Source organism: Coregonus lavaretus, assembly GCF_964263955.1.
Source record: "Coregonus lavaretus genome assembly, chromosome: 1".
Classification (NCBI taxonomy): domain Eukaryota; kingdom Metazoa; phylum Chordata; class Actinopteri; order Salmoniformes; family Salmonidae; genus Coregonus; species Coregonus lavaretus.
The window spans coordinates 79,814,721-79,837,055 of record NC_139988.1 but is presented as its reverse complement, the minus strand read 5'-3'; the positions used below and the strand labels follow the sequence as shown (position 1 = coordinate 79,837,055).

The following is a 22,335-nucleotide window of genomic DNA, read 5'->3' as shown; positions in this document are numbered from 1 at the left end:
ACGGTTGGTGGGGTTGGTCGCAGGGTACCCACATGTGGCCACCAGGGCTCCGCCTCTTCAAGCTCAGGTTACACTCTTACCCACCTATGTGTTTAAAAGGGAGGAGGGACCACTTGTCAGGAATGTCTTAGAACTGTGAAAACAGCCAGCCCAGTCAGCAGTGTGTGTGTCAGTGTGTGTGTGTTTGCCGACGCAGGGGCTAACCTAACACTCCTCTAGCAGCACAGCTAGTCAGATCATTTGTCCACTCGCCGGTGTGTGTGAGAGTGTGCATGAGTGTGTGTGGAGACTTGAGGAGCCGCTCTCTACGACGTCACACACGCGAGAGGGAGACCCACTAAACAGGGGAAGGTGTCCAACCTTACACATTGGACTGAGGACAGTCAACAAGCCATGGTCAGTGACAGCCAGACAGACAGACAGACAGAGTGAGTAACTTCTTCCAGAGTTGGATGTGCTGGGGAGATGATGTGCTTTTAAAACCGAAACGCTGAAGTGGCTAACTCTGTATTGACAGAACCGGAGAACTCTCTGAAGGGACTTTCAGCTCTCAGCAAGGACTTCACTCCAGGAGAGTGTGTGTGTGTGTGTGTGTGTGAGGGAGCATTTATTGGTGTGTATCGTCATGGATCAGCCAGCCAGCAGCTGCATGCGGAGCGCCCACCCCGGCAGCCCCATTTGGGGGTGCGTGAGGAACCCTCACCCCGGAGCGGGGCTCCAGTCACCTTACCAGCAGGCCCCCTTCTCCCTGCACCAGAAGCCTGAGTTCCTGGCCTACACAGACTTCTCCACCTCCTGCCTGGTGCCCGCACCCCATGCCAGCTTCCCCCGCGACGACAGACTCTACCCAGAGCCCCATGCGGGCTTCCAGAGGGCCGACTGGCAGTTCCCCCCGTATGAGATGCGGGGCCGGGGGCAGGAGGTCTGTCCGGTGGAGCCCGTGGCGGTGGGTGGTGGAGGGGTGGTGGGGGGCGTGGGGGGGGAGATAGACAGCACAGGTGGGGACAGCCTGCCAGGGGCAGTGGCCGGGTGTCTGGAGGGGGAGTACTCGCCACAGAGCATGGCATCGGCCGACACAGAGAAGAAGAGCTCCAAGAGGAAGAGAGACATAGCAGGTGAGTCAATGATACGCCAAGACGGGATGGGTTGGGGTGTACTGCTGGTAAATACCATGACTGGAAAAATGTGGAAAAAGACATGGGGGACCACTTCAGTAGGCCTACATAGAATGCAAATACAAGTCAAATGCCGTGCAGAGACGGAAATTAAATCATGCTTCCCAGATTTGACACATCCATTTCTACAAACCCCTTTTTGTCATGAATACACAAAAGAGATGTGATATTCTGCAGGGAAACTCTCACCAGAGTACTCTATCAGTGGACCATGGTATTACATTCACTAATGCCCATGTCATTGCTGGCAATGGGACAGAATCTCTGTATCTGTTTCCTCACCAAAAGACAGTCTTGCCCTAGAGCCTGAACGCATAGGTATATAAAAGGTGACGCAACTTTGTGTTCAAGACACATTCCGACTGGACCAGTTGCATCCTCTCATTGTTTTAAGGCTCTTAAAAATGTTGAAAAGACTAATGCAGCATCTACTGTAAATCTTTGTTGCATGTGTGTATCCTTTGTTTCATTGAGCCATGACAACTTTCAGGATGCTGCTGGTATAAATCAAATTTGATGTTTGTCAGCAAAAAACTTGCCATATCTCATATTCTTATGGATCACAGTCCATAACAGCAAATGTACCGTTAGATGTCTTTATAAGAAATATCAACATCAACAGGTAACTGTTTATTACTCGTAATTCCCCATTGATTATTGATTTACATTTCTCATCGGTATCAACTGGATACCACATTTCTAGTACAGTAACTGATATCCATGAAGTGCTAATTCCTTAAAGTCACACCATTTTTAATGACTGGCTGTTGAGTTAATAGCCATTGGAACTGTTGATATTTATCTTCTAGCTGTAGATGTGTTATTGAAATATACTCCCAATTTCATGCTAGCTGAATGAGAGGAAAAGCGAACCGGACTGTTTTCAGCACATCTGGTAAAAGCATTCCCTTCAGCTTTCAGCCACGCTATGGAAACCAAACCTACCCTCTCTAGAATGGGGGAAATCTTTTGCAGATAAATGTATTACCTCCTCGATCAGTATTCCAGTGGCTATATTAGGATGGCCAAAACTGCGATGCAATACTCACGTTAGGAAAATCACGTAGGGCTTGGAGACATTCGATAAACGTGTCTAATATGAGATCTCCTTCTCAGGGAAGCAGACACAGGCCTTAGTTGCTTAATTGGGGGAAATATAGATTTTTTCCCCTTTTCTTGGGTTACTGTATTGTAGCCCTCCCTCACTCCAGTGAAAACATGCCAGACCACGTCTGGTAAAATCTCTTGCCTGCAACCCCACTTTTACATTCTTATCCATTGACATTTTCCTGTCGTTAAGCTGTAACAGAATATCCCACTGAACACATGCAACACGGTTGACCACTGCATAGACCCAGTATTTAAAAGACGACCATTCAAACCTGCATTGAATACTTTGACCTAGTGTTAGGAAAATACCCTTAAGGCATTGATACAGGCTGCATTTCCGCTAAGGACTTACCACACACCAGGGTGTCACCAGTGTTTTATGTTAATATAAGCTCTAGTGTTATTGTGTTTCCATTAGGTGTGTGACACTAAAGACTTGTGGCGAGCAGAATCAACAACCTCTGCATCATCAAGCAGAGAAAGTGTTAAAGTTCAAAGTTAGCCATTGTTATGTCAATATCAACTGAAAAGTACCAGTGGCCTGGCCTTGGCTCCAAGTCAGAGCAGGTCCACCGGAGCCATGGCCCAGTGAGACACAGGTGCCGGCCCGCGTAGATGGAAACAGAAAAGTCTGAGCGTTTTGGGTAAAACGCCGGGGGAAATCTCTAGTGAAAATTCGACAACAGTGCGACCGTATTTAGGCATATAGCTCTATAATGATGATAGGTTCACCTTTATTCATACTTTCAACCATTTCAAAAACTACATGTTTTGACTGAAGGAATGTCAGTCCTATCTACAGGTTTAATACATTTTTATAAACCATTTGTAAGAACTAGTTCAGAGATGCTTTGTTTACACTAAATCACAAGGTGAGATATATCCAAATCCATTACAATAGCGATGCATTTTTAATGGTGGATAATTAAATGCTTTTAAAATGATACTTATCATAGCCAACCATTTAACTTTGTTGAGCCTTGTTGTAATAATACTGACACAGATATGAGCCTGTTTCGTAACTATATTTTTAGAACAGTTTTATAGTGCTGTTAAACCTATTAGCATTTCAGGGGGATTTTTATCCATTTGCCTGACCACCATCTGGTTATCATTGTTAATTTATCAACTTTATAACAAGTCGTCTGTAAACAATTTCAGTAAGAACTTCAATAAACATATTACCACTTTAATATAAAGCAAATTACGACACCATTTAGTTTTACTGTGAATAAAAACATCTTGGAGGTGTACACATTTATTTATGTACTTTTATAAACCTTGGCCCACACTTTAATACATTAAAGTGTGGGCCAAGCTCAGTATCTCAGTTGGTAGAGCATGGCGCTTGCAACGCCAGGGTTGTGGATTCGTTTCCCACGGGGGGCCAGTATGAAAATGTATGCACTCACTAACTGTAAGTCGCTCTGGGTAAGAGCGTCTGCTAAATGACTAAAAATTAAAATGTAAATAAATATGTAATTAATTAAATAGTCATTTTCATTTCTGCTTAAGTCTGAAAAAAAAACCACGTATTTACAACAGGCTTACTTCATTGTTAATTAAGACAAATTACTTTTGCACCATCTCCCCCCAAAATGCTAAATGCTGTTTGTGTTACGGAGTCCCGCTGGGTGCAGGAGTTGCTCCCCTCCAGTTTACGGGCTCTGGCTGTGCGGGATATTTATTGAGGCCTGTTTAGTGAGGGCCAGTGTGTGTGCCCACTAAATCTGTCATGCCAGGTGTTCAGCAAACTAAACCTGCTCTCACATCTACTCAGTTCCACCACACCACACCAGATCAAACCAGACCAGGCCAGAGCAGCACACTTGGAACACGTTGCCCTTAATGGGGTTTTAATTATAATAATTTGGAGTTCTCAACATGAGGCACTATAGGCCACAGGTTGGTCTCTCTGAATGGGAGTCTTTTGACTAAGTTGTATAGACACACACCTAGGCATGCAAACACACACGCATGCACGTGGGCAAGCACACGCAGAAGGACGCGAGCAAATATGCAAATGCACGCGCGCACACACACACACACACACACACACACACACACACACACACACACACACACAGTGAGTCTGGATCTGCCCAGTTACATCTGGACCAGGCACTGCAGTCCATTTCACAATCTGGCTCCATGCTATGGCAGACACAATGCAGAACTTCTCACTTTGACAAATTAGAACAATTTTCTCGAGCTTATATCAGCAGCTAGTGTCACTACCAATGCACAAGTATTACCTAAAATCAATGAATTTAATATAAAGTTGAGATTTTTAACAAGGAATGATTAAGTGGCTTTCATGTAGTTTATATACATTTCATTTTCACCAAGGTTACTCAGAGGAAAATAACTCTACTATAACTCTACCAACCAAAAGCCTTTGTATTCCCTGACGTACACATTTGTCATACAAACTTTATTACCCTAAATAATCAAAGTGAACCAGTAAACACAATGCACACATATTTGAAATCCATAATATTTACAGCACATGATTTCATAATTCCTCTTTCCTCTGCTCTGCTATATCGGTAAGAATGCTTCCTATTTTCCAGAGGCTGGTGAGGCAAGGTGGCTGTCAGGTTGTGTGTGAGTTACTGTGCCATGGCCCTCAGCCTCCTCTCCTCTGGCCTAGAAGGGGAAGTCTTCCCATCTTCCCAGAGACACATACGTTTGAGCTGGACACATCCCCGCCTTTGTTCTTTTGTTAGAGGCTTTAACGATGTTCCGCTGCATTCCTCCCTAACTCAAGCCCTCTGCCGCCTGGTTTGGCGGCCCCCGTTGCAGGGCAGAGGACTTGACCGGGGCACTGGTCGTTAGATAGTGTAACTCAGGGTGCATGGGAGTTGGACTTCAGGTCAGGGTGGTCTCTCGTAGAGTGGTGGTTCGATTGCTCTGTGAGTGTATACGACTAGGACCTCGACAGATTTGTTGGTTGAGAGGAACTCTGACCTCTTCTTTGTGAAAATAACTTAATTCCAGACAGACAAACCACTCAACTTGTGTCCAAATTCAGTGCTAAACCAATATGCACACAAATACATTGTAGGCCTAAGTGTGTGGGAGCGTGAATTTTATGGAATTATTTCTCAACACTACTGTACATCATAGCATAGTCATGAAATAACAATGATCTCCTCTTCTTATGTTCTCCAGATATTCAGGACTTCAAGGTGGACTCTAACTGCAAAGCGAGGAAAGAGCGTACAGCGTTCACCAAAGAGCAGCTCCGGGAACTGGAGGCGGAGTTCACCCACCATAACTACCTGACCAGACTGCGTCGCTATGAGATCGCTGTCAACCTGGACCTCACAGAGAGACAGGTAATGGAGATGCATCAGTGCATCAGACACACTACACCTACACCAGAATGTTTCTACACAATGACAATATTTCATGATCTATAAGCATTCATTTTTTAAAGGTATAGAAATAATACCTGACAATTAACAGAAGAGCCTGGTCTGTTGATTGGATGAGAATATGTGATTTGAAGGCCAATACAATTAACCACAAATTATTTTAAAAAACGGACATATAATTAACAATGCTCTTGATATAGTGAGCTGGAACATAGTTGAAAACTTAGTTGAGTCTCTGCTAAAATTATGTTACCTACAACTACAGGTTCAGTTTGTTTCTCGTTGATACCACTCATCCTTATAGGTGTCCAACTGGTTTAATGTTTGAAGCCTTCTCTTGTGATTGGGCAGCAGATCTTAGAAACTGGTGAGACCAGGCTAACATTTGGAAGGGCTTGACAGTCTGTCCTTGTCACGGATTCTGCCGAGGCTGCCCCTCCTCCTTGCTCGGGCAGGTTTCGGCGTTCGTCGTCACCGGAGTACTAGCTGCTGCCGATCTATGTTCTATGTTTCTATGTTCCACCTGTTGTGTCAGATTGTTTCACACCTGTTGCCCATCTTGTGATTACTCCGCCCCTATTTAACCCTGTGGCTCCCATTGTGTTCTGTGCGTGTTTGTTGTTTGTTCGCGGATGTCGTGAGTGAGCGGGTTTATTCCTCCCTGCGTGGAGGCTTCTTGTTACTTTACGTGATTAAGTAAAGATATACGTTTTTCCCTTGAGTTCTGTGTCCTGTGCCTGACTTCAGTCTACCGCATACACTGACATCGTGACAGTCCTGTTCCTCTCCCTAGTTCCAGCCCTTGTACCCACTCCCTGCTCCGCCCAACGAGCCCATAGTTTCCCAGTGACCGCACATAGCCTGCTCTAAGATTAATTTCCCAGGCCTCTGGTGCTCAAAGCTAGCTAGGTCCCAGCCCTACACTCCGGGCTCTGAGTCCCACTGCAACTCTGGCTCAATAATTCTTTGTGATTTTTTCCGACGCATCCTACATTGCTTGGCAGTTTTCCGTTCCTTCAGTCACGAGTGGTAGACAGTATCAGACGAGGGGATAGTTTTCATAAAAATAGTGTGGGAACAGACTAGTCTGTCCCAGTGTTGCCGTGGGGAATGCTGAGAGGGATGCACGGAGGTCAGCCCTCCCTTGAGCTCGTATGTGGGTCCAGTCGACACAGGATGGCGGCAGACTGGGTCCAAGGAAATTATGTCAAGGGTCATATTCAATGTGGTTATACTGTAGACTCTAGTGATCTGCTGACATTTAGCTACTGCAACCCAAGGTCCAAAACCTTTACATCGAGACTGCAGTCTCTTCCACAAGCACCAAAAAACAAACAACTGACTGATGTAGCCTACGGTATTGAACAGTTGTAACAATAACAATAACAATATATTTTTTTATTAATTCACATTTCTTAGGGGGTGCTGCAGCACCCTCAGAACCCCTACTTCCTGTCACTATGCATACATACATGACTTGATGTAGGCATTGTAGTGACACCTCCTGTCTATGTCCTGTAGGTGAAGGTGTGGTTCCAGAACAGAAGGATGAAGTGGAAGAGGGTGAAAGGAGGACAGCCTGCTTCCCCTAACGACCTGGAGACAGACGACATAGACTCTGCTGCCTCACCCAGCTCAGAGTGAGCGGAAGCAGGCTGTCCTGAGAGGAGGCCCCCCAACACCAACATCCACAGAGAACACCAGCCGTGCTATAATATCCCTGGAGAGTCGGCTGCTGGAACAGAGCATTTCTAGGGACTTCTTAGTTAGTCTGAGCCCCAGTGTGTTCCCTTCTGTAAATACTGTAGTACTCGGTCTGTCAAGGTCCAAAGTCTTTTTTACACTTCTCTGTCGAATGAGGACTATCTTAGATCTAACTTGAAAGGGGTTGTAACATTTTCTGTACCCCCTACAATCTAACTCCTGGAGCATTGACTGCAATGGGAGTATTGGAATAAATAAATGAAGGATTAATCTTAGCTAGTGTAGACTACATGTTGCAGTTTATCACCCTGCCCAAGTGAGCACTTGTAACTCAGTGATGACAAGTCTGTGATTTGATTTTGTTTGAGAACATCTCCTCAGTTCTCGCTCCGTAATCATGGCCCTCAACGCTTGACTGCAGCCACCTGTGGACACTCAAACCGTTTCAGCGTTGCCAAACCTTAAGTGCCTCAAAATCTGATTTTATTAAAAGTTGTGTTGTTAGGTTTTCCTAGAATACACTTTTTCTGTCAAACAAGTTTGTCTTATTTTGTGTACTTCAGCTTTTTTTTCTTTCTTTTTTAACATTTGAAAGATATTGATAAAACACAGATGTTGCCTATTGAAATTTGCTAAAATGAATAAATCATTAAAAAAATTGGAAAAATACTTCGATAATTTCTTCCAACCAGCCACATGTGAGTTATGAAGTGACAGTGTATGAAGCGTCTTGGCTAGACTATAGGACAGAACCAATGCTTGGCATTTACAGGCTATTTAGTCCAATTTCTATTACAACTGTCTGCAGACCATCTGTCGCTATGGCAACTGTCTTTTTCTTTATTTCCCTGTGTGTGTGTGTGAGTGTGTGTGTGTGTGTGAGAGAGAGAGAGAGAGAGAGAGAGAGAGAGAGAGAGAGAGAGAGAGAGAGAGAGAGAGAGAGAGAGAGAGAGAGAGAGAGAGAGAGAGAGAGAGAGAGAGAGAGAGAGAGAGAGAGAGAGAGAGGGAGAAAGAGAGAGAGAGAGAAAAAGGGAGAGAGAGAGAGAGAGAGAGAGAGAGAAAGGGAGAGAGAGAGAGAGAAAGGGAGAGGGAGAGAGAGAGAGAAAGAGTGTGAGAGAGAAAGAGAAAGAGAGAGAGAGAGAGAGAGAGAGAGAGAGAGAGAGAGAGAGAGAGAGAGAGAGAGAGAGAGAGAGAGAGAGAGAGAAAGGGAGAAAGGGAGAAAGAGAGAGAGAAAGGAGGAGGGAGAAAGAGAGTGAAATCCAAGGCCCTCATATGTGGAGCTAGCTTTATTATCTTCATTAATACCTCATGTGGTGTGGGGGACTTCCCTTAAGTAGGATCTGATTAAACTAATTTGTGCCCACACAAAACCTGGTATATATTTTAAAGAATCCTCTAGGATGTTTTTACACTGGGAAGTGGTTTGGTCTGGTGTTCTTCCTATAGCAATAAACCCTAAGAAGATCATTCTGATGGAAGGAAATTGATCTGACGTGGTACTGACATGGGTATAAGTGGGTCTGCATTAGACTGACGGCATTCACTTTGCACACCATCATCACTGCCATTCCAATCAGCTCACAAAGTGCCATTAACCTGACAAGGTGGAATCTGGCTCCTAAAGCCCTATTTGGGCCCCAAAACTATTTTCAACGGAAGCATCTGGCTGGGGCCAATTTGATCTCAACCCGAGTGGAACCCTCAGACAAGCCCACGCGAGGGCCCCTAGGAACCAGAAGTCTGCTGGCTGACCACTTGCGTATGATGGAAAGGGGAAATAATAGGTAGGTATGGGTGAAAAGACAGCTTCTCGAGTACAGGATGTTGTTGTAGCAGGTAGCCAGTCATCCAATTTCCTGCTTCCCAAAGAAAACAAGAGGTAAAGCATAGGAGTTCTGGGACATACAATGGCCGGCCTATGCTCGGCCTGGCCGGCCCAAACAAAGACTTTGGAGGTTACTGCCCTCTCTGTTCCACCGACTGGGGGAGCGGTTCCACACACCACCCACGGTAGGGGTCAAGTGTGACTGTAACGCTGACCCGGTGAGGCCGCGCAGCAGCTGCTAGGGGTGGAACATCTCAGAGCCGATCCCCTCATCACTTTTTCTTCATTGGGCCTCTATTAGGGACTATTATTGTATTAGTGGTAATAGTAGTGAAAATAAACTATGTCCAATTGTAATGATAGTATTAATACCACTAGTTTAAACCAATGAACTTGGAATGTTGTTCTTGTACCACTAAGGTTTCTTTAAAAGGTCCAGGGTGGCCAAATTTATGGATTACATTTAATTGGATGGTATTGTGTTCTGGGGGAGCTGTATGCTCGCCAAAACATTGAAATAAAGGTTTTCCTTTCACTTGTCAGGGTGAATTACTGCAACAAGAAAACAAGTTCTTAAATCCTGGTTTATTTTGTATATTGTATTAGATTGTATTAGTTTACCAGAAGCATACCCTTCTAGAAACGTCTAAATAACTGCAGCGGAGAAGTCATGCAACATTGAGTTCTAAGAATACCATCATTTCCCATCTCTGGCAAAATCCTAGTTGACAGTGGCACAGAAATAAATAATAAAGTTGTTGCGGCGGATTTCAAATATAAGGATAGGGCCGCTCCGTCAATATCCATCCAGCTCTGATTGTGAAAGCAGACTTTAGTCAAAGGACATTCTTTAAATAACTCCTGACTTGCTGCTTTGTGAATATGACCTTTTTCTGTGGGTAGCTCAGTAACGGCACTCATAAGAAAACATTTGGATGAGCAGCTGGTGACTTCACCCTGCAACGCAACGGGAACATTCTCTCAATGGCTTTTCAACACACAGAAGAGAAGGCTTCTGAAAACACAGATGAACTATGAAAGCAGCAAAACTGACCTAAATTCTCTATTTAACTAAAGAGATCAAGGCCAAACCACCACTGCTGCTAAAAGCAAAAAAGGATGTATTTGTGGTCTAGTGGTTGCCGCGCCATACATTACCATTATCAAAAAGTTTAGGATATGAGTCATTCACCTCATAACATAATAATGTACAGCACAAAGACTATCCATATAAGGCACGTTATTAGTGCAACAGAGGAAGAAATCTACTCAAATGTAACTGAAAATGTATGCGCATAGCAAGACTGCCCTTTTGAGATAATCCACATGATTTTCAAGGAAATATGACGAATATAATCTGTCAGTAGCAGACTTCAGGCTGGGTGAAAGAGCCAAAGACTTTTGTTTTAACGCCGGCTGGCAGTGGGTCGGATGCAGGCAGAAGCTCTGGGGCGGGAAGGAGAGTTTGATGAATCGCCTGAGGTGTGATGGTCAGCGCTAAGAAGCGTTAGTTGAAATTAAAACGTATCCTTCAGGCCCTGCTCAGGCCTCAGGGGCCAGACCCATCTGCATGATGTTATTGTTGACTGACTGAGGCAACATTTCACTGCTGACATCAAGGTACCTCTACTATACCCTGACACAGGGACACGGAAGGACACCATTGTGAGTATTTCGCCCATGGGGAGAGAAAGTTCAGATAACATAATAATAGGACAACGAAGTTCTGTGTGTGTAATATTAATAAACTACAAAATAAATGCAATGTTAACATTAAAGGCCTACTCCTTAATTCGAAAAACAACATAACAGCAGCATTGCAAATCAAGCTCAGAGATGGTGGTGGAGTAATGTAACAACTCTCAAATTAATTTACCATAATAATGTAGAAACACAGGTGAGTTTCGCAAAGGCTGGTTCTCTTCCAAAGACTTTCACAAAGTTTTACTCTCGCTTTCCTTCCGTTCCACTACATTTTCATGTATTGCAACATTAGCACTGATCCATTCTCCACCATCTAGCTACCACTTCTACACCGAAAAGAGTAACCCATCATCTGACAACATAGTTGAATTATCATTCAGTCTATGGTTGGTCTCGTCTTTTTCTCAACATATAAAGTGGGATGTATCCCAAACCCAGACATGCCTCATCTTGCTCTCTACCTCTTCCAAGGAGACAGAACTACACTGGGTTTCGTCAAGCCAAATGGACCCAGGAGAAACGTAACGTAACAAGACTGCCTCAAACCACCATCCCTTCTTCCTCTCTTTCTTTTCATCCTCAGTGTTATTTTAGGCAACCTGTTAATCTATTCCTCCATCCTTCTACCCTCTGCTGCGTCTGCTTTTCCCCCTCTCTCACATGCAACGCAGAGACAGGCCGCTGAATGGGAGAAGAAGAAGGAGGAAATGTGTGATGTCTTCCGCACTTCCTCCCAAGACAGCAGTTGTGTTGAAGGGGGGATACAAGGAAAAAGAGAGAGTGTGTGTGTGTCTACGTGTGTGTGTCTACGTGTGTGTGTCTACGTGTGTGTGTCTACGTGTGTGCGTGTGAGTGTATGTGCCCTAGGGGTAGCAGGGCAAGTCTGGCAAAAGCAGCCTGTATGTATCTAGTAGCATGTGGTCAGTGAAAGTCACTGGAGCAACCTCCTCCTCCCTCATCCCTCCATCCTTCCATCTCTCCATCCCCCCGTCTGCAGTGATTAGCGACCCCGGCAGGACAGATAAATCTTCTGCCTTCCATTGCGCAATCAGTCAAAGATGGAGCGCAACATTAAATTATCCGGGACTTCCTGCAAAGCTCTTTTGACGGTTCGGTAGCCAAGTGGAGAGTGGCGGTGCTGGCCTGGGACTCTCTCTATTGCTCCCTCTGGCTGGTAATGCTGACCTGCTCTTCCCTTGACCAACATGGAGGCAGGAAGGCCGGCAGCAGTTACACTCTCCCAATCATCACAGAGAGGAGCACTCAACTGTGTTGTTGCTCCCCAAGTCGGATGTGGCGGGTCCTATTCAGGACTGGCACGGAAGGAAATACATAATTCATTGAATGTGTTTTAGACACAGGAGTCTGAACTGGCATGGAGATTTAGCCTACAGTGTCTGAAATCCCATCTCATAATGTCTAGGCCTATAAAACAATGATCTTTACGATCTCTAACAAGATCTTTATGAGATATCATTTTTTAGTCAAATTGACAGCAAGAACAGTAGTCTTTGTTTCCAGGTAAGAAAATCCCTCATCTAGCACATTATTGTCCCCCACCATCCTCCTCAATCCCCATTATGTACAAAAGCCCATTGAGTCAGTCTACTCCCATCCAGAGACTAGAGGTCCCTCCTCCAAATAGCCCAGGGTCTTAGGGTCTGAGGAGTGGTAGGAAGTGGTGTTGGCAGTAATAGAGGTGGGTAGGAGAGGAGCCCTGGGATCAGTGCTTGCTGTCATAAAGGTGTCATAGCCACCAGACAGTAGCCATCTATAGAACAAAGAGCCTGGTGTCTCAGGCTGGGGAACTGATCTGCTGTCTGTGGGTGGAGGGGTTTCTCTCAGTTTAGTATAGCGTCTTACATATACAAAGATGGTTTGTCTTTAGATGGTCACTTGGCGTGACATGTCATTGGGTCATTTGGTGTATCATCAGTGGTGTATGGAACGACATCGTTGAGGAATCATCAATCTACTGGGTCTGGGTCATATGGTGTGTCAGTAGAGACGGTCTCAATAAAGCTCTTTGTGTTAGCGTGAGGATGGAAGCTGTACAGTGAGATGATCAATAAATATCGGAGATCACTGCGTGTCAGGCTCCGGTTTATTACTTCAGTAAAGTCCAAGGATTTAGGTTTCCAAAGTTTTAGATGGGAAATGGAAGGAACGTTTAAGTACAAATACGAATCATCAGGTGCTGTCATTAGAAACAAGCTTGACTTAGCCCTAAATAAGGTCAAAGTTGACATGCCACGAATACACCACAAACTAGATAATGCAACAAATCTGTGGTGCAGATTCTTCCCATAGAAGTGACAGAATTACTTCAACAGTTCATATTTTGTGTATAAGTAGGAACCATTGTGTATGTTTGTGCGTTTGAGGGGGCAGGTAGAGTGTGGGGCAGGCTTCAGGTTCCCAGTTCTTCCAGACACAAAAAAGCCATGGGAACCCTTGGGAAATGGGAAACAGGTTTCATGCATGACTGGCCATGTAGAAAGGCCAGTAGAGAAAATATCCACATACAAGGTACTCTCACTGAATGGGACTGTTTTAGTAGTTCAAATAACCCCGGCCTTGAGGTGTGTACTTGATGATATTACAACCAATAAAAACCTCAGAAAATCACAGATTAGTGGGGGGGTGGGGCTGGATGTCTCATTTCTTACCTACTGTATACTACTCAACCTGTCAATGTACACAAACTCTGTCCCACAGTCACTGACAGAACAAGATCTCCAGATGTATAACGTAAACGTAAACAAGTCATGAACATTTCGATTTCGGCCATGAAAAACATATGCTGTACACATCTTGAAATGTTTTCAACACTGACATGGATCAACAACATGAATATAATAGTGGTACTACTTCACAGGTTTCCATCTGGAAATGTGTTTTTTGCTCTACTACTCCAGACAAAACACAAACACCGGAGACTCACAGGGTCATCCGCAGTGCAGCGACTCTGGAGCCATGAGGAGGCAAGGTGCCAATCTCAAGGCCACAGATTCCCTCTAATAATAAGGGCACACATTTCAATGTGAAAAATGTACAGTCTCTTTCCAGATTGTTAGTTATGAGCACTCCGTCTTTCAACCTCTGCGACATCCAGCCCTGCTCTCCCCTAATTATGTAAACGTTAACGTTGTCTCACAATGATACATAATGTATGAAACCCACAAAAGTGAAACATTTCTCGTCTGCCCTCTCTTTCTCATCGCTTCCTTAGTCTAAAGTGAGAGCTCCAGTCAACAGTGTGACTATGTTCACCTGCGCCAGTGAACAGACCCCTGGCGTAAGGCCAATCAGCCATGCGCAGGAACAGCAGCGATCGGCGGGTCGTGCAGACACAGAACCAGTCCTCCACCCCTCCATCCATCCATCCACCCACTCACCCACCCCCGCACTCCAACTCCCATCAAGAGACGGAACCCGAGTCTGGGCTCGAGCCTGTGGCGTGACAGTTTGGAGGGGGTTTCTGGAGCTCCTAGCCTGTGTTATTCTCCATCCCTGCACTGTCTTTCATCAGGTCCTCCAGCCCACAGACTGCTCAGAGAGAAGGGAAGGGGCTGCTAGTGTACAGTTTCACCACCGGGCCTCTGTCTGCAGCACGTGGGAGGATGATTTCTAACACATGGAGCCCGGGGGCCGCCGAAAAAACAAAGGAGGACCTGTCAGTGTCCCAGCCGCCCAGCCACCTCGACGGGATGGGGGCTAGTGATGTCACACCCGTTCACCCCCCTACCAGATCCCTCCTCACCCTCGTCCCAGGCTCCAATTAGTAACACCTGTTTTTACACCACACCAGCCCCCCCCATTAGTATGTTATGGTCTGGAGCCGCCTGGGTCTGCAGGATTAGAGCTCTACCAGCGGTAAGGCTCCAGCTGCAGCTTCGCAGCTCCCTCACACGTCCTGAGGATACTGATCTGGCCTGTCGTGACACCTCCGGCCCAGCTCACTGAAACTGAGCTGCCACACAGACCGGCAACCGCAGCGCCATGTGGGCAGTAGATGTCTTAGCAAGCTGGCACATGTCCACAGGATTAGCTTGGTTGAGATGCAAGCTAGATTCATCATATCTACTGTACTAGGATTCAGGTGGCTATTGAGAATGATGGATATGGCTGTGGTCATGTCCCAAGAGTCTGTTCCCTGCCGTCTCTGGCCCTTCCTTTACCATTACGGTAATCAGAAAACATTGCAGCTCTTCCCACACGTTTCTATTGTTTGAAAGGAGAAACCTGAGAAATACCAGAAGCCAGAACCCAATGACAGCATTGGAAAAACAAAAAGAACACAATAAAAAAAACTACAAGTTGGTTAATGAGCTGTGTTGCTGACGGAGGTCAGGGAGGGAGGGAGGGTGGGAAGAGAGCGGGGCAGGTCCCGGTGGTCCACTGGGGTCCGGAGAGCCGCGGCACACGCCAGACAGAGCGAGTGAGGAAAGCCATCCATCACAGTGGGGCCAAGAGGAGGATCAAACCATAACAATATTTGTCTGTAGCCATTGTTAGCCCGGCCGAGGTCATTGTGTGAAACCGGGAGCCTCCACAGCCCACACCCTCTGGCCTCGGAGTGGGACTAAGCTCCTGGCGTCTCCCTGGAGGAAGGCGGGACTGGTGGGAATCTCCAAACACACCTTTCCCTATGACACACATAGACACACAGACACACAGACACACACACACAGACATACACAGACACACAGAGCTGTGGGAATGCTTTTCAGAATATTCTGGATTGCGGAGAAGGAAAGGGAGAAGGGGAAAGTGTAGTGTTTAGTGTTTTCTTCTGCTGTTAAAATAACCTGGCTCATAGTGATGGTGGTGATATACACTGCAGACAATCTGTCCCAACAGCTTTGGTTTCAGGTGACTTACCTACTTATTTTTTACTGGCTGAATATCATATTCCTCAAAGTCAAGCCAAAATAATTCACTCAAACAAGAAAAATGTGTGACTTAAATGATACATTTTGTTATTTTTCAATAAAGTACGCCTAAAATCCAAAGTATTCTAAGTGAGTGTGATTGACTAGCAGCAGTTCTGAGCCACTGTAGGGACAGTTTGTTGTGGTAGTCAGCACGCTGAATGAACACTAACAAAACAACCTTGTGGTCACTGTCCTGTTTGTTTGAGTGTTTACACTGTAGATCTATCAGACAGGGCCAAGCCAGTAACTTCTGAGACCATCTGTGCCAGTGTGGATATGAGTCAATATTCACTCTGTAAACACTAGTCTACACCATTCAGAGAGGAGCAGGGGAAAGACAGCATAACAGGTCCTTGAACAACAAGAGTAGCTTATTATGTTGATGGGGTAAGATCGTTAAGAAAGGCTGTGGTGTAGGAGAATGTAGGATAGGGTAGGGTAGGGTGAAGTAGGGTAGGGTAGGGTAAGTAGGGTGGAGTAGGGTAAAGTAGGGTAGGGTAGGGTAAGTAGGGTAGGGTAGGGTAAGTAGGGTGGAGTAGGGTAGGGTAAGTAGGGTGGGGAAGGGTGAAGAAGGGTAGGTATGGTAAAGTAGGGTAGGGTAGGGTAGGTAGGGTCAGGTAGGGTAAGTAGGGTGAGTGTAGGGTAAAGTAGGGTAGGGTAGGGTGAAGTAGGGTAAGTATGGTAAAGTAGGGTAGGGTAGGGTAGGGTAAGTAGGGTCGGGTAGGGTAAAGTAAAGTAGGGTAGGGTAGGGTGAAGTAGGGTCGGTAGGGTAAGTAAGGTAGGGTAAAGTAGGGTTGGGTAAAGTAGGGTGGGGTCGGGCAGGGTAGGGTAAAGTAGGGTGGGGTAGGGTAGGTAGGGTAGGGTAAAGTAGGGTTGGTTAAAGTAGGGTGGGGTAAAGTAGGTTGGGGTAGGGTAAAGTTGGATAGGGTAGAGTAGGGTGGGGTAGGGTAAAGTATGGTAGGGTAGAGTAGGGTGGGGTAGGGTAGAGTAGGGTGGGGTAGGGTAAAGTAGGGTAGTGTAGAGTAGGGTGGGGTAGGGTAAAGTAGGGTAGGGTACAGTAGGGTAGGGTAGGGTAGGGTCCAGTAGGGTAGGGTAGGGTAAAGTAGGGTAAGATTGGGTAGAGTAAGGTAGGGTAAAGTAGGGTAGGATTGGGTAGAGTAAGGTAGGGTAAAGTAGGGTAGGGTACTTTTTATCCACTACAGGTTTTTTTGATGTTGTACATAACTGACATAAAGACCTTTCAAAGTATAATGGATGTAGTGTTAATGGGTGTTGTAGCTTGCCTTCCAAAGGTTTTGGTCAAGGCATTTATCTATTGACGCTCACTGAATCTTATTCTGTAATCCCATCCCATAGAAGCACTGCACTTTGAAAGAAACTGACCCAACACACTTTGTTACTCCAGCAAAGCAGAGGTTAAAAGCACCATCTTCACCAAGTACAGTGGCTTGCAAAAGTATTCAACCCCCTTGGCATGTTTCCTATTTTGTTACAACTTGACTGTTAAAATTGATTTTTGGGGGGTTTGTATCATTTGATTTACACAACATGCCTACCACTTTGAAGATGCAAAATATTTTTTATTGTGAAACAAACAAGAAATAAGACAAAATACACCCCCCCAAAGTCAATACTTTGCAGAGCCACCTTTTGCAGCAATTACAGCTGCAATTCTCTTGGGGTATGTCTCTATAAGCTTGGCTAATCTAGCCACTGGGATTTTTGCCCATTCTTCAAGGCAAAACTGCTCCAGCTCCTTCAAGTTGGATGGGTTCCGCTGGTGTACAGCAATCTTTAAGTCATACCACAGATTCTCAATTGGATTGAGGTCAGGGCTTTGACTAGGCCATTCCAAGACATTTAAATGTTTCCCCTTAAACCACTCGAGTGTTGCTTTAGCAGTATGCTTAGGGTCATTGTCCTGCTGGAAGGTGAACCTCCGTCCCAGTCTCAAATCTCTGGAAGACTGAAACAGGTTTCCCTCAAGAATTTCCCTGTATTTAGCGCCATCCATCATTCCTTCAATTCTGACCAGTTTCCCAGAACCCAGCTGATGAAAAACCTCCCCACAGCATGATGCTGCCACCACCATGCTTCACTGTGGGGATGGTGTTCTCGGAGTGATGAGAGGTGTTGGGTTTGCGCCAGACATAGCATTTTCCTTGATGGCCAAAAAACTCAATTTTAGTCTCATCTGACCAGAGTACCTTCTTCCATATGTTTGGGGAGTCTCTCACATGCCTTTTGGCGAACACCAAACGTGTTTGCTTATTTTTTCTTTAAGCAATGGCTTTTTTCTGGCCACTCTTTTGTAAAGCCCAGCTCTGTGGCGTGTACGGCTTATAGTGGTTCTATGGACAGCTCCTTCAGGGTTATCTTTGGTCTCTTTGTTGCTTCTCTGATTAATGCCCTCCTTGCCTGGTCTGGGAGTTTTGGTGGGCGGCCCTCTCTTGGCAGGTTTGTTGTGGTGCCATATTCTTTAAATTTTCTAATAATTGATTTAATGGTGCTCCGTGGGATGTTCAAAGTTTCGCATATTTTTTTATAACCCAACCCTGATCTGTACATTTCCACAACTTTGTCCCTGACCTGTTTGGAGAGCTCCTTGGTCTTCATGGTGCCGCATGCTTGATGGTGCCCCTTGCTTAGTGGTGTTGCAGACTCTGGGGCCTTTCAGAACAGGTGTATATATACTGAGATCATGTGACAGATCATGTGACACTTAGATTGCACACAGGTGGACTTTATTTAACTAATTATGTGACTTCTGAAGGTAATTGGTTGCACCAGATCTTATTTAGGGGCTTCATAGCAAAGGGGTGAATACATATGCACGCACCACTTTTCCGTTAATTATTTTTTAGAATTTTTTGAAACAAGTTATATTTTTCAAATCACTTCCCCAATTTGGACTATTTTGTGTATGTCCATTAGATTAAATCCAAATAAAAATCAATTTAAATTACAGGTTGTAATGCAATAAAATAGGAAAAACGCCAAGGGGGATGAATACTTTTGCAAGGCACTGTACATCATCATCACCAACTCTAACCAACTCTAACCAACTCTAACCAACTCATCACTCCATCCATTCCCATTCTCCACACAAACCCAAAGACAGGAAATCTAGTCTTACAGCGATCACGCTCAAATTTGCCTCTCTGTCTGGCTCTGGCGGTAGGGACGTGGCCAGGCCCAGCATCCAGGAGTGTCGGTCAGTGCTCTCTGGCTGTAAACCAACTCCTGCCAGGCTATCACCTTTCAGGCCCCTGGCCCCTGAGGCCTGTGAGTTATTACAGGGCGGCCCTTCACTGAGCAGACCAGCCCAGTGCAGAGCTCCACAGCAGAGAGCAGACGTACCACAGGCCCTAGGCAGGCTGGCTGGGGTTTTTTCCTCCACAGGTGTCAGAGCCTTTCTTCTCCTCCCTCCTGTCAATTCTTCTCGTTTTTGACGAGCGCTGTAATTCCCCGAGCCGTACACCCATCCCCCACCCCTTCTTCTCTCCCTCGTTCCTTCTCTGTCACTCTCTGGGTCCGACACACACAGGCAGTTCCAGATTGTTTTCATTTAGCCCTGGCGATGTTGGGGGAACTATCCCACACAGCCTCCGACCAGATCCAGACCAGACTAGCACTCTCTCTCTCTCTCGCTCTCTCTCTCTCTCTCGGTCTCTTTCTCTCTCTCTCTCTCTTTTACAAGTCCAAGCAGCTGGGCTCACCCACTAAATCCCCGGGGATTTGGGATCGTTAAAAAGATAAAGCTCCGAGGTAAGTGACAGAGGGAAAGTTTGGAGGCTCAACACCAAAGGTACATTAACATTTGGGCGGGGAGGGCTGAGGACAGGGGAGAGTGGGGTTGTGGGTAGTGTGTGACTTGTTCCCACCCCGTCTGCTCCTCATTTAAGTGTGGGATTTGACTTGGACAGACTGTGGTTAGTGCATAATAAAGGAACACTTCTAGAGTAAGGTTTATTCTATAGCTAAATGGTAGTTGGTGAGTTTAGCATACTTGTGCTAACTTCGAACTATTCTGTCCCAAAAATACACTGTCTACAGTATATACAGTACAATATTGATACTTATTTGAAGGGTACATTGACAACTCTATTGAACGCATTTTTCTCTGAAAAGCTACAATTTCAAAATCAAAACATTGTCCAGCACAGTAGTTCTGCTGTATCACTAAGAGGGCGGCCATATTGTTTGTACTGTAACGGCTACCATTGAACCGAACCGAAGCACCACCACCAGTCAAACAGCCTTAAACTCACAGCCCTGATTGAATATTTACCCTGCACTAATCCAGGCATGTTTTCTATCATCTTTACTATGGTGCTGGATGGAGGCAGAGTAGCACCAGACATCTGACTGAGACAGAGGAGCCTGGGGGAAAGGGGAAGGGTAAAGGAACCCCGTGCTCAACGCTCACCCGCACCTCACTGTGACCTTTTGTGAAAAACAGTAGACACCTTGGAGGTAACACGATCGGCAAGCGAAAACAACAATGAAGTCAGATCTTTATTTAAGGGAGGCAGACCGCAAGATCTGTGATATCCAGAGGAGGGGTGTGGTGGAGGGGGGGGGGGGGGGTTGTTTTCTGAACGCTTGCCAGGAAAGTTTAAGGGCTGTGGAATTTGGACAGGAAAAAAGCAGAGCTGCTGGAAGTTTCAGAGGAAGCAGGGATTTGTGCCTCACGCAGGCAGCACCTCTATTTGTCTTCTCCTCTCCTGGGCTGGAGGGAGGGAGGAAGGTGGAGGGGGAGAGAGAGAGAGAGAGAGAGAGAGAGAGAGAGAGAGAGAGAGAGAGAGAGAGAGAGAGAGAGAGAGAGAGAGAGAGAGAGAGAGAGAGAGAGAGAGAGAGAGAGAGAGAGAGAGAGAGAGAGAGAGAGAGAGAGAGAGAGAGAGAGAGAGAGAAGGAGAAAGAGAGAGCGAGAGAGCGAGAGCGAGAGAGCGAGAGAATGAATTAATTAATGAAAGAAAGAGAGGGAGAGGAAGAGCGTCAAAGCAGCTTTTCCAGTGAGCAGCCCAAGCCCTTGGGGGACAGACCTTAGACAGACAGGACAGGTCACAGTCCGCCAACCTCACAAATACCTGCATACACACATACCAATGCCCAAAGAAACAGGACAGTTCCCACATGCACACACACATTTACACAAGCACAGAGCAATCATCTACAGTTGAAGTCGGAAGTTTACATACACTTAGGTTGGAGTCATTAAAACTCGTTTTTCAACCACTCCACACATTTCTTGTTAACAAACTATAGTTTTGGCAAGTTGACTGTGCCTTTAAACAGATTGGAAAATTACAGAAAATGATGTCATGGCTTTAGAAGCTTCTGATAGGCTAATTGACATCATTTGAGTCAATTGGAGGTGTACCTGTGGATGTATTTCAAGGCCTACCTTCAAACTCAGTGCCTCTTTGCTTGACATCATTGGAAAATCTAAAGAAATCAGCCAAGACCTCAGAAAGAAATGTGTAGACCTCCACAAGTCTGGTTCATCCTTGGGAGCAATTTCCAAATGCCTGAAGGAACCACGTTCATCTGTACAAACAATAGTACACAAGTATAAACACCATGGGACCACACAGCCATCATACCGCTCAGGAAGGAGACGCGTTCTGTCTCCTAGAGATGAACATACTTTGGTGCGAAAAGTGCAAATCAATCCCAGAACAACAGCAAAGGACCTTGTGAAGATGCTGGAGGAAACAGGTACAAAAGTATCTATATCCACAGTAAAACGAGTCCTGTATCGACATAACCTGAAAGGCCGCTCAGCAAGGAAGAAGCCACTGCTCAAAAACCGCCATAAAAAAGCCAGACTACGGTTTGCAACTGCACATGGAGACAAAGATCGTACTTTTTGGAGAAATGTCCTCTGGTCTGATGAAACAAAAATAGAGCTGTTTGGCCATAATGACCATCGTTATGTTTGGAGGAAAAAGGGGGACACTTGCAAGCCGAAGAATGGTGCACTTCACAAAATAGATGGCATCATGAGGAAGGAAAATTATGTGGATATATTGAAGCAACATCTCAAGACATCAGTCAGGAAGTTAAAGCTTGGTTGCAAATGGGTCTTCCAAATGGACAATGACCCCAAGCATACTTCCAAAGTTGTGGCAAAATGGCTTAATGACAACAAAGTCAAGGTATTGGAGTGGCCATCACAAAGCCCTGACCTCAATCCTATATAAAATGTGTGGGCAGAACTGAAAAAGCGTGTGCGAACAAGGAGGCCTACAAACCTGACTCAGTTACACCAGCTCTGTCAGGAGGAATGGGCCAAAATTCACCCAACTTATTGTGGGAAGCTTGTGGAAGGCTACCCGAAACGTTTCACCCAAGTTAAACAATTTAAAGGCAATGCTACCAACTTCTGACCCACTGGGAATGTGATGAAATAAATAAAAGCTGAAATAAATCATTCTCTCTACTATTTTTCTGACATTGCACATTCTTAAAATAAAGTGGTGATCCTAAATGACCTA

General features: G+C 45.5%; 1 protein-coding gene across 1 annotated transcript; it reads left to right on the top strand.

The window, feature by feature from the left end:
- Positions 1-625: 625 nt before the first annotated feature.
- LOC311128976 (homeobox protein MOX-1-like) lies at positions 626-7,309 on the top strand (the record flags this gene model as incomplete). The annotated part of the gene is made up of 3 exons (XM_084161205.1): positions 626-1,115; positions 5,460-5,626; positions 7,187-7,309. 3 exons carry the CDS (start codon positions 626-628, stop codon positions 7,307-7,309), a joined length of 780 nt encoding a protein of 259 aa, XP_084017331.1.
- Positions 7,310-22,335: the final 15,026 nt, after the last annotated feature.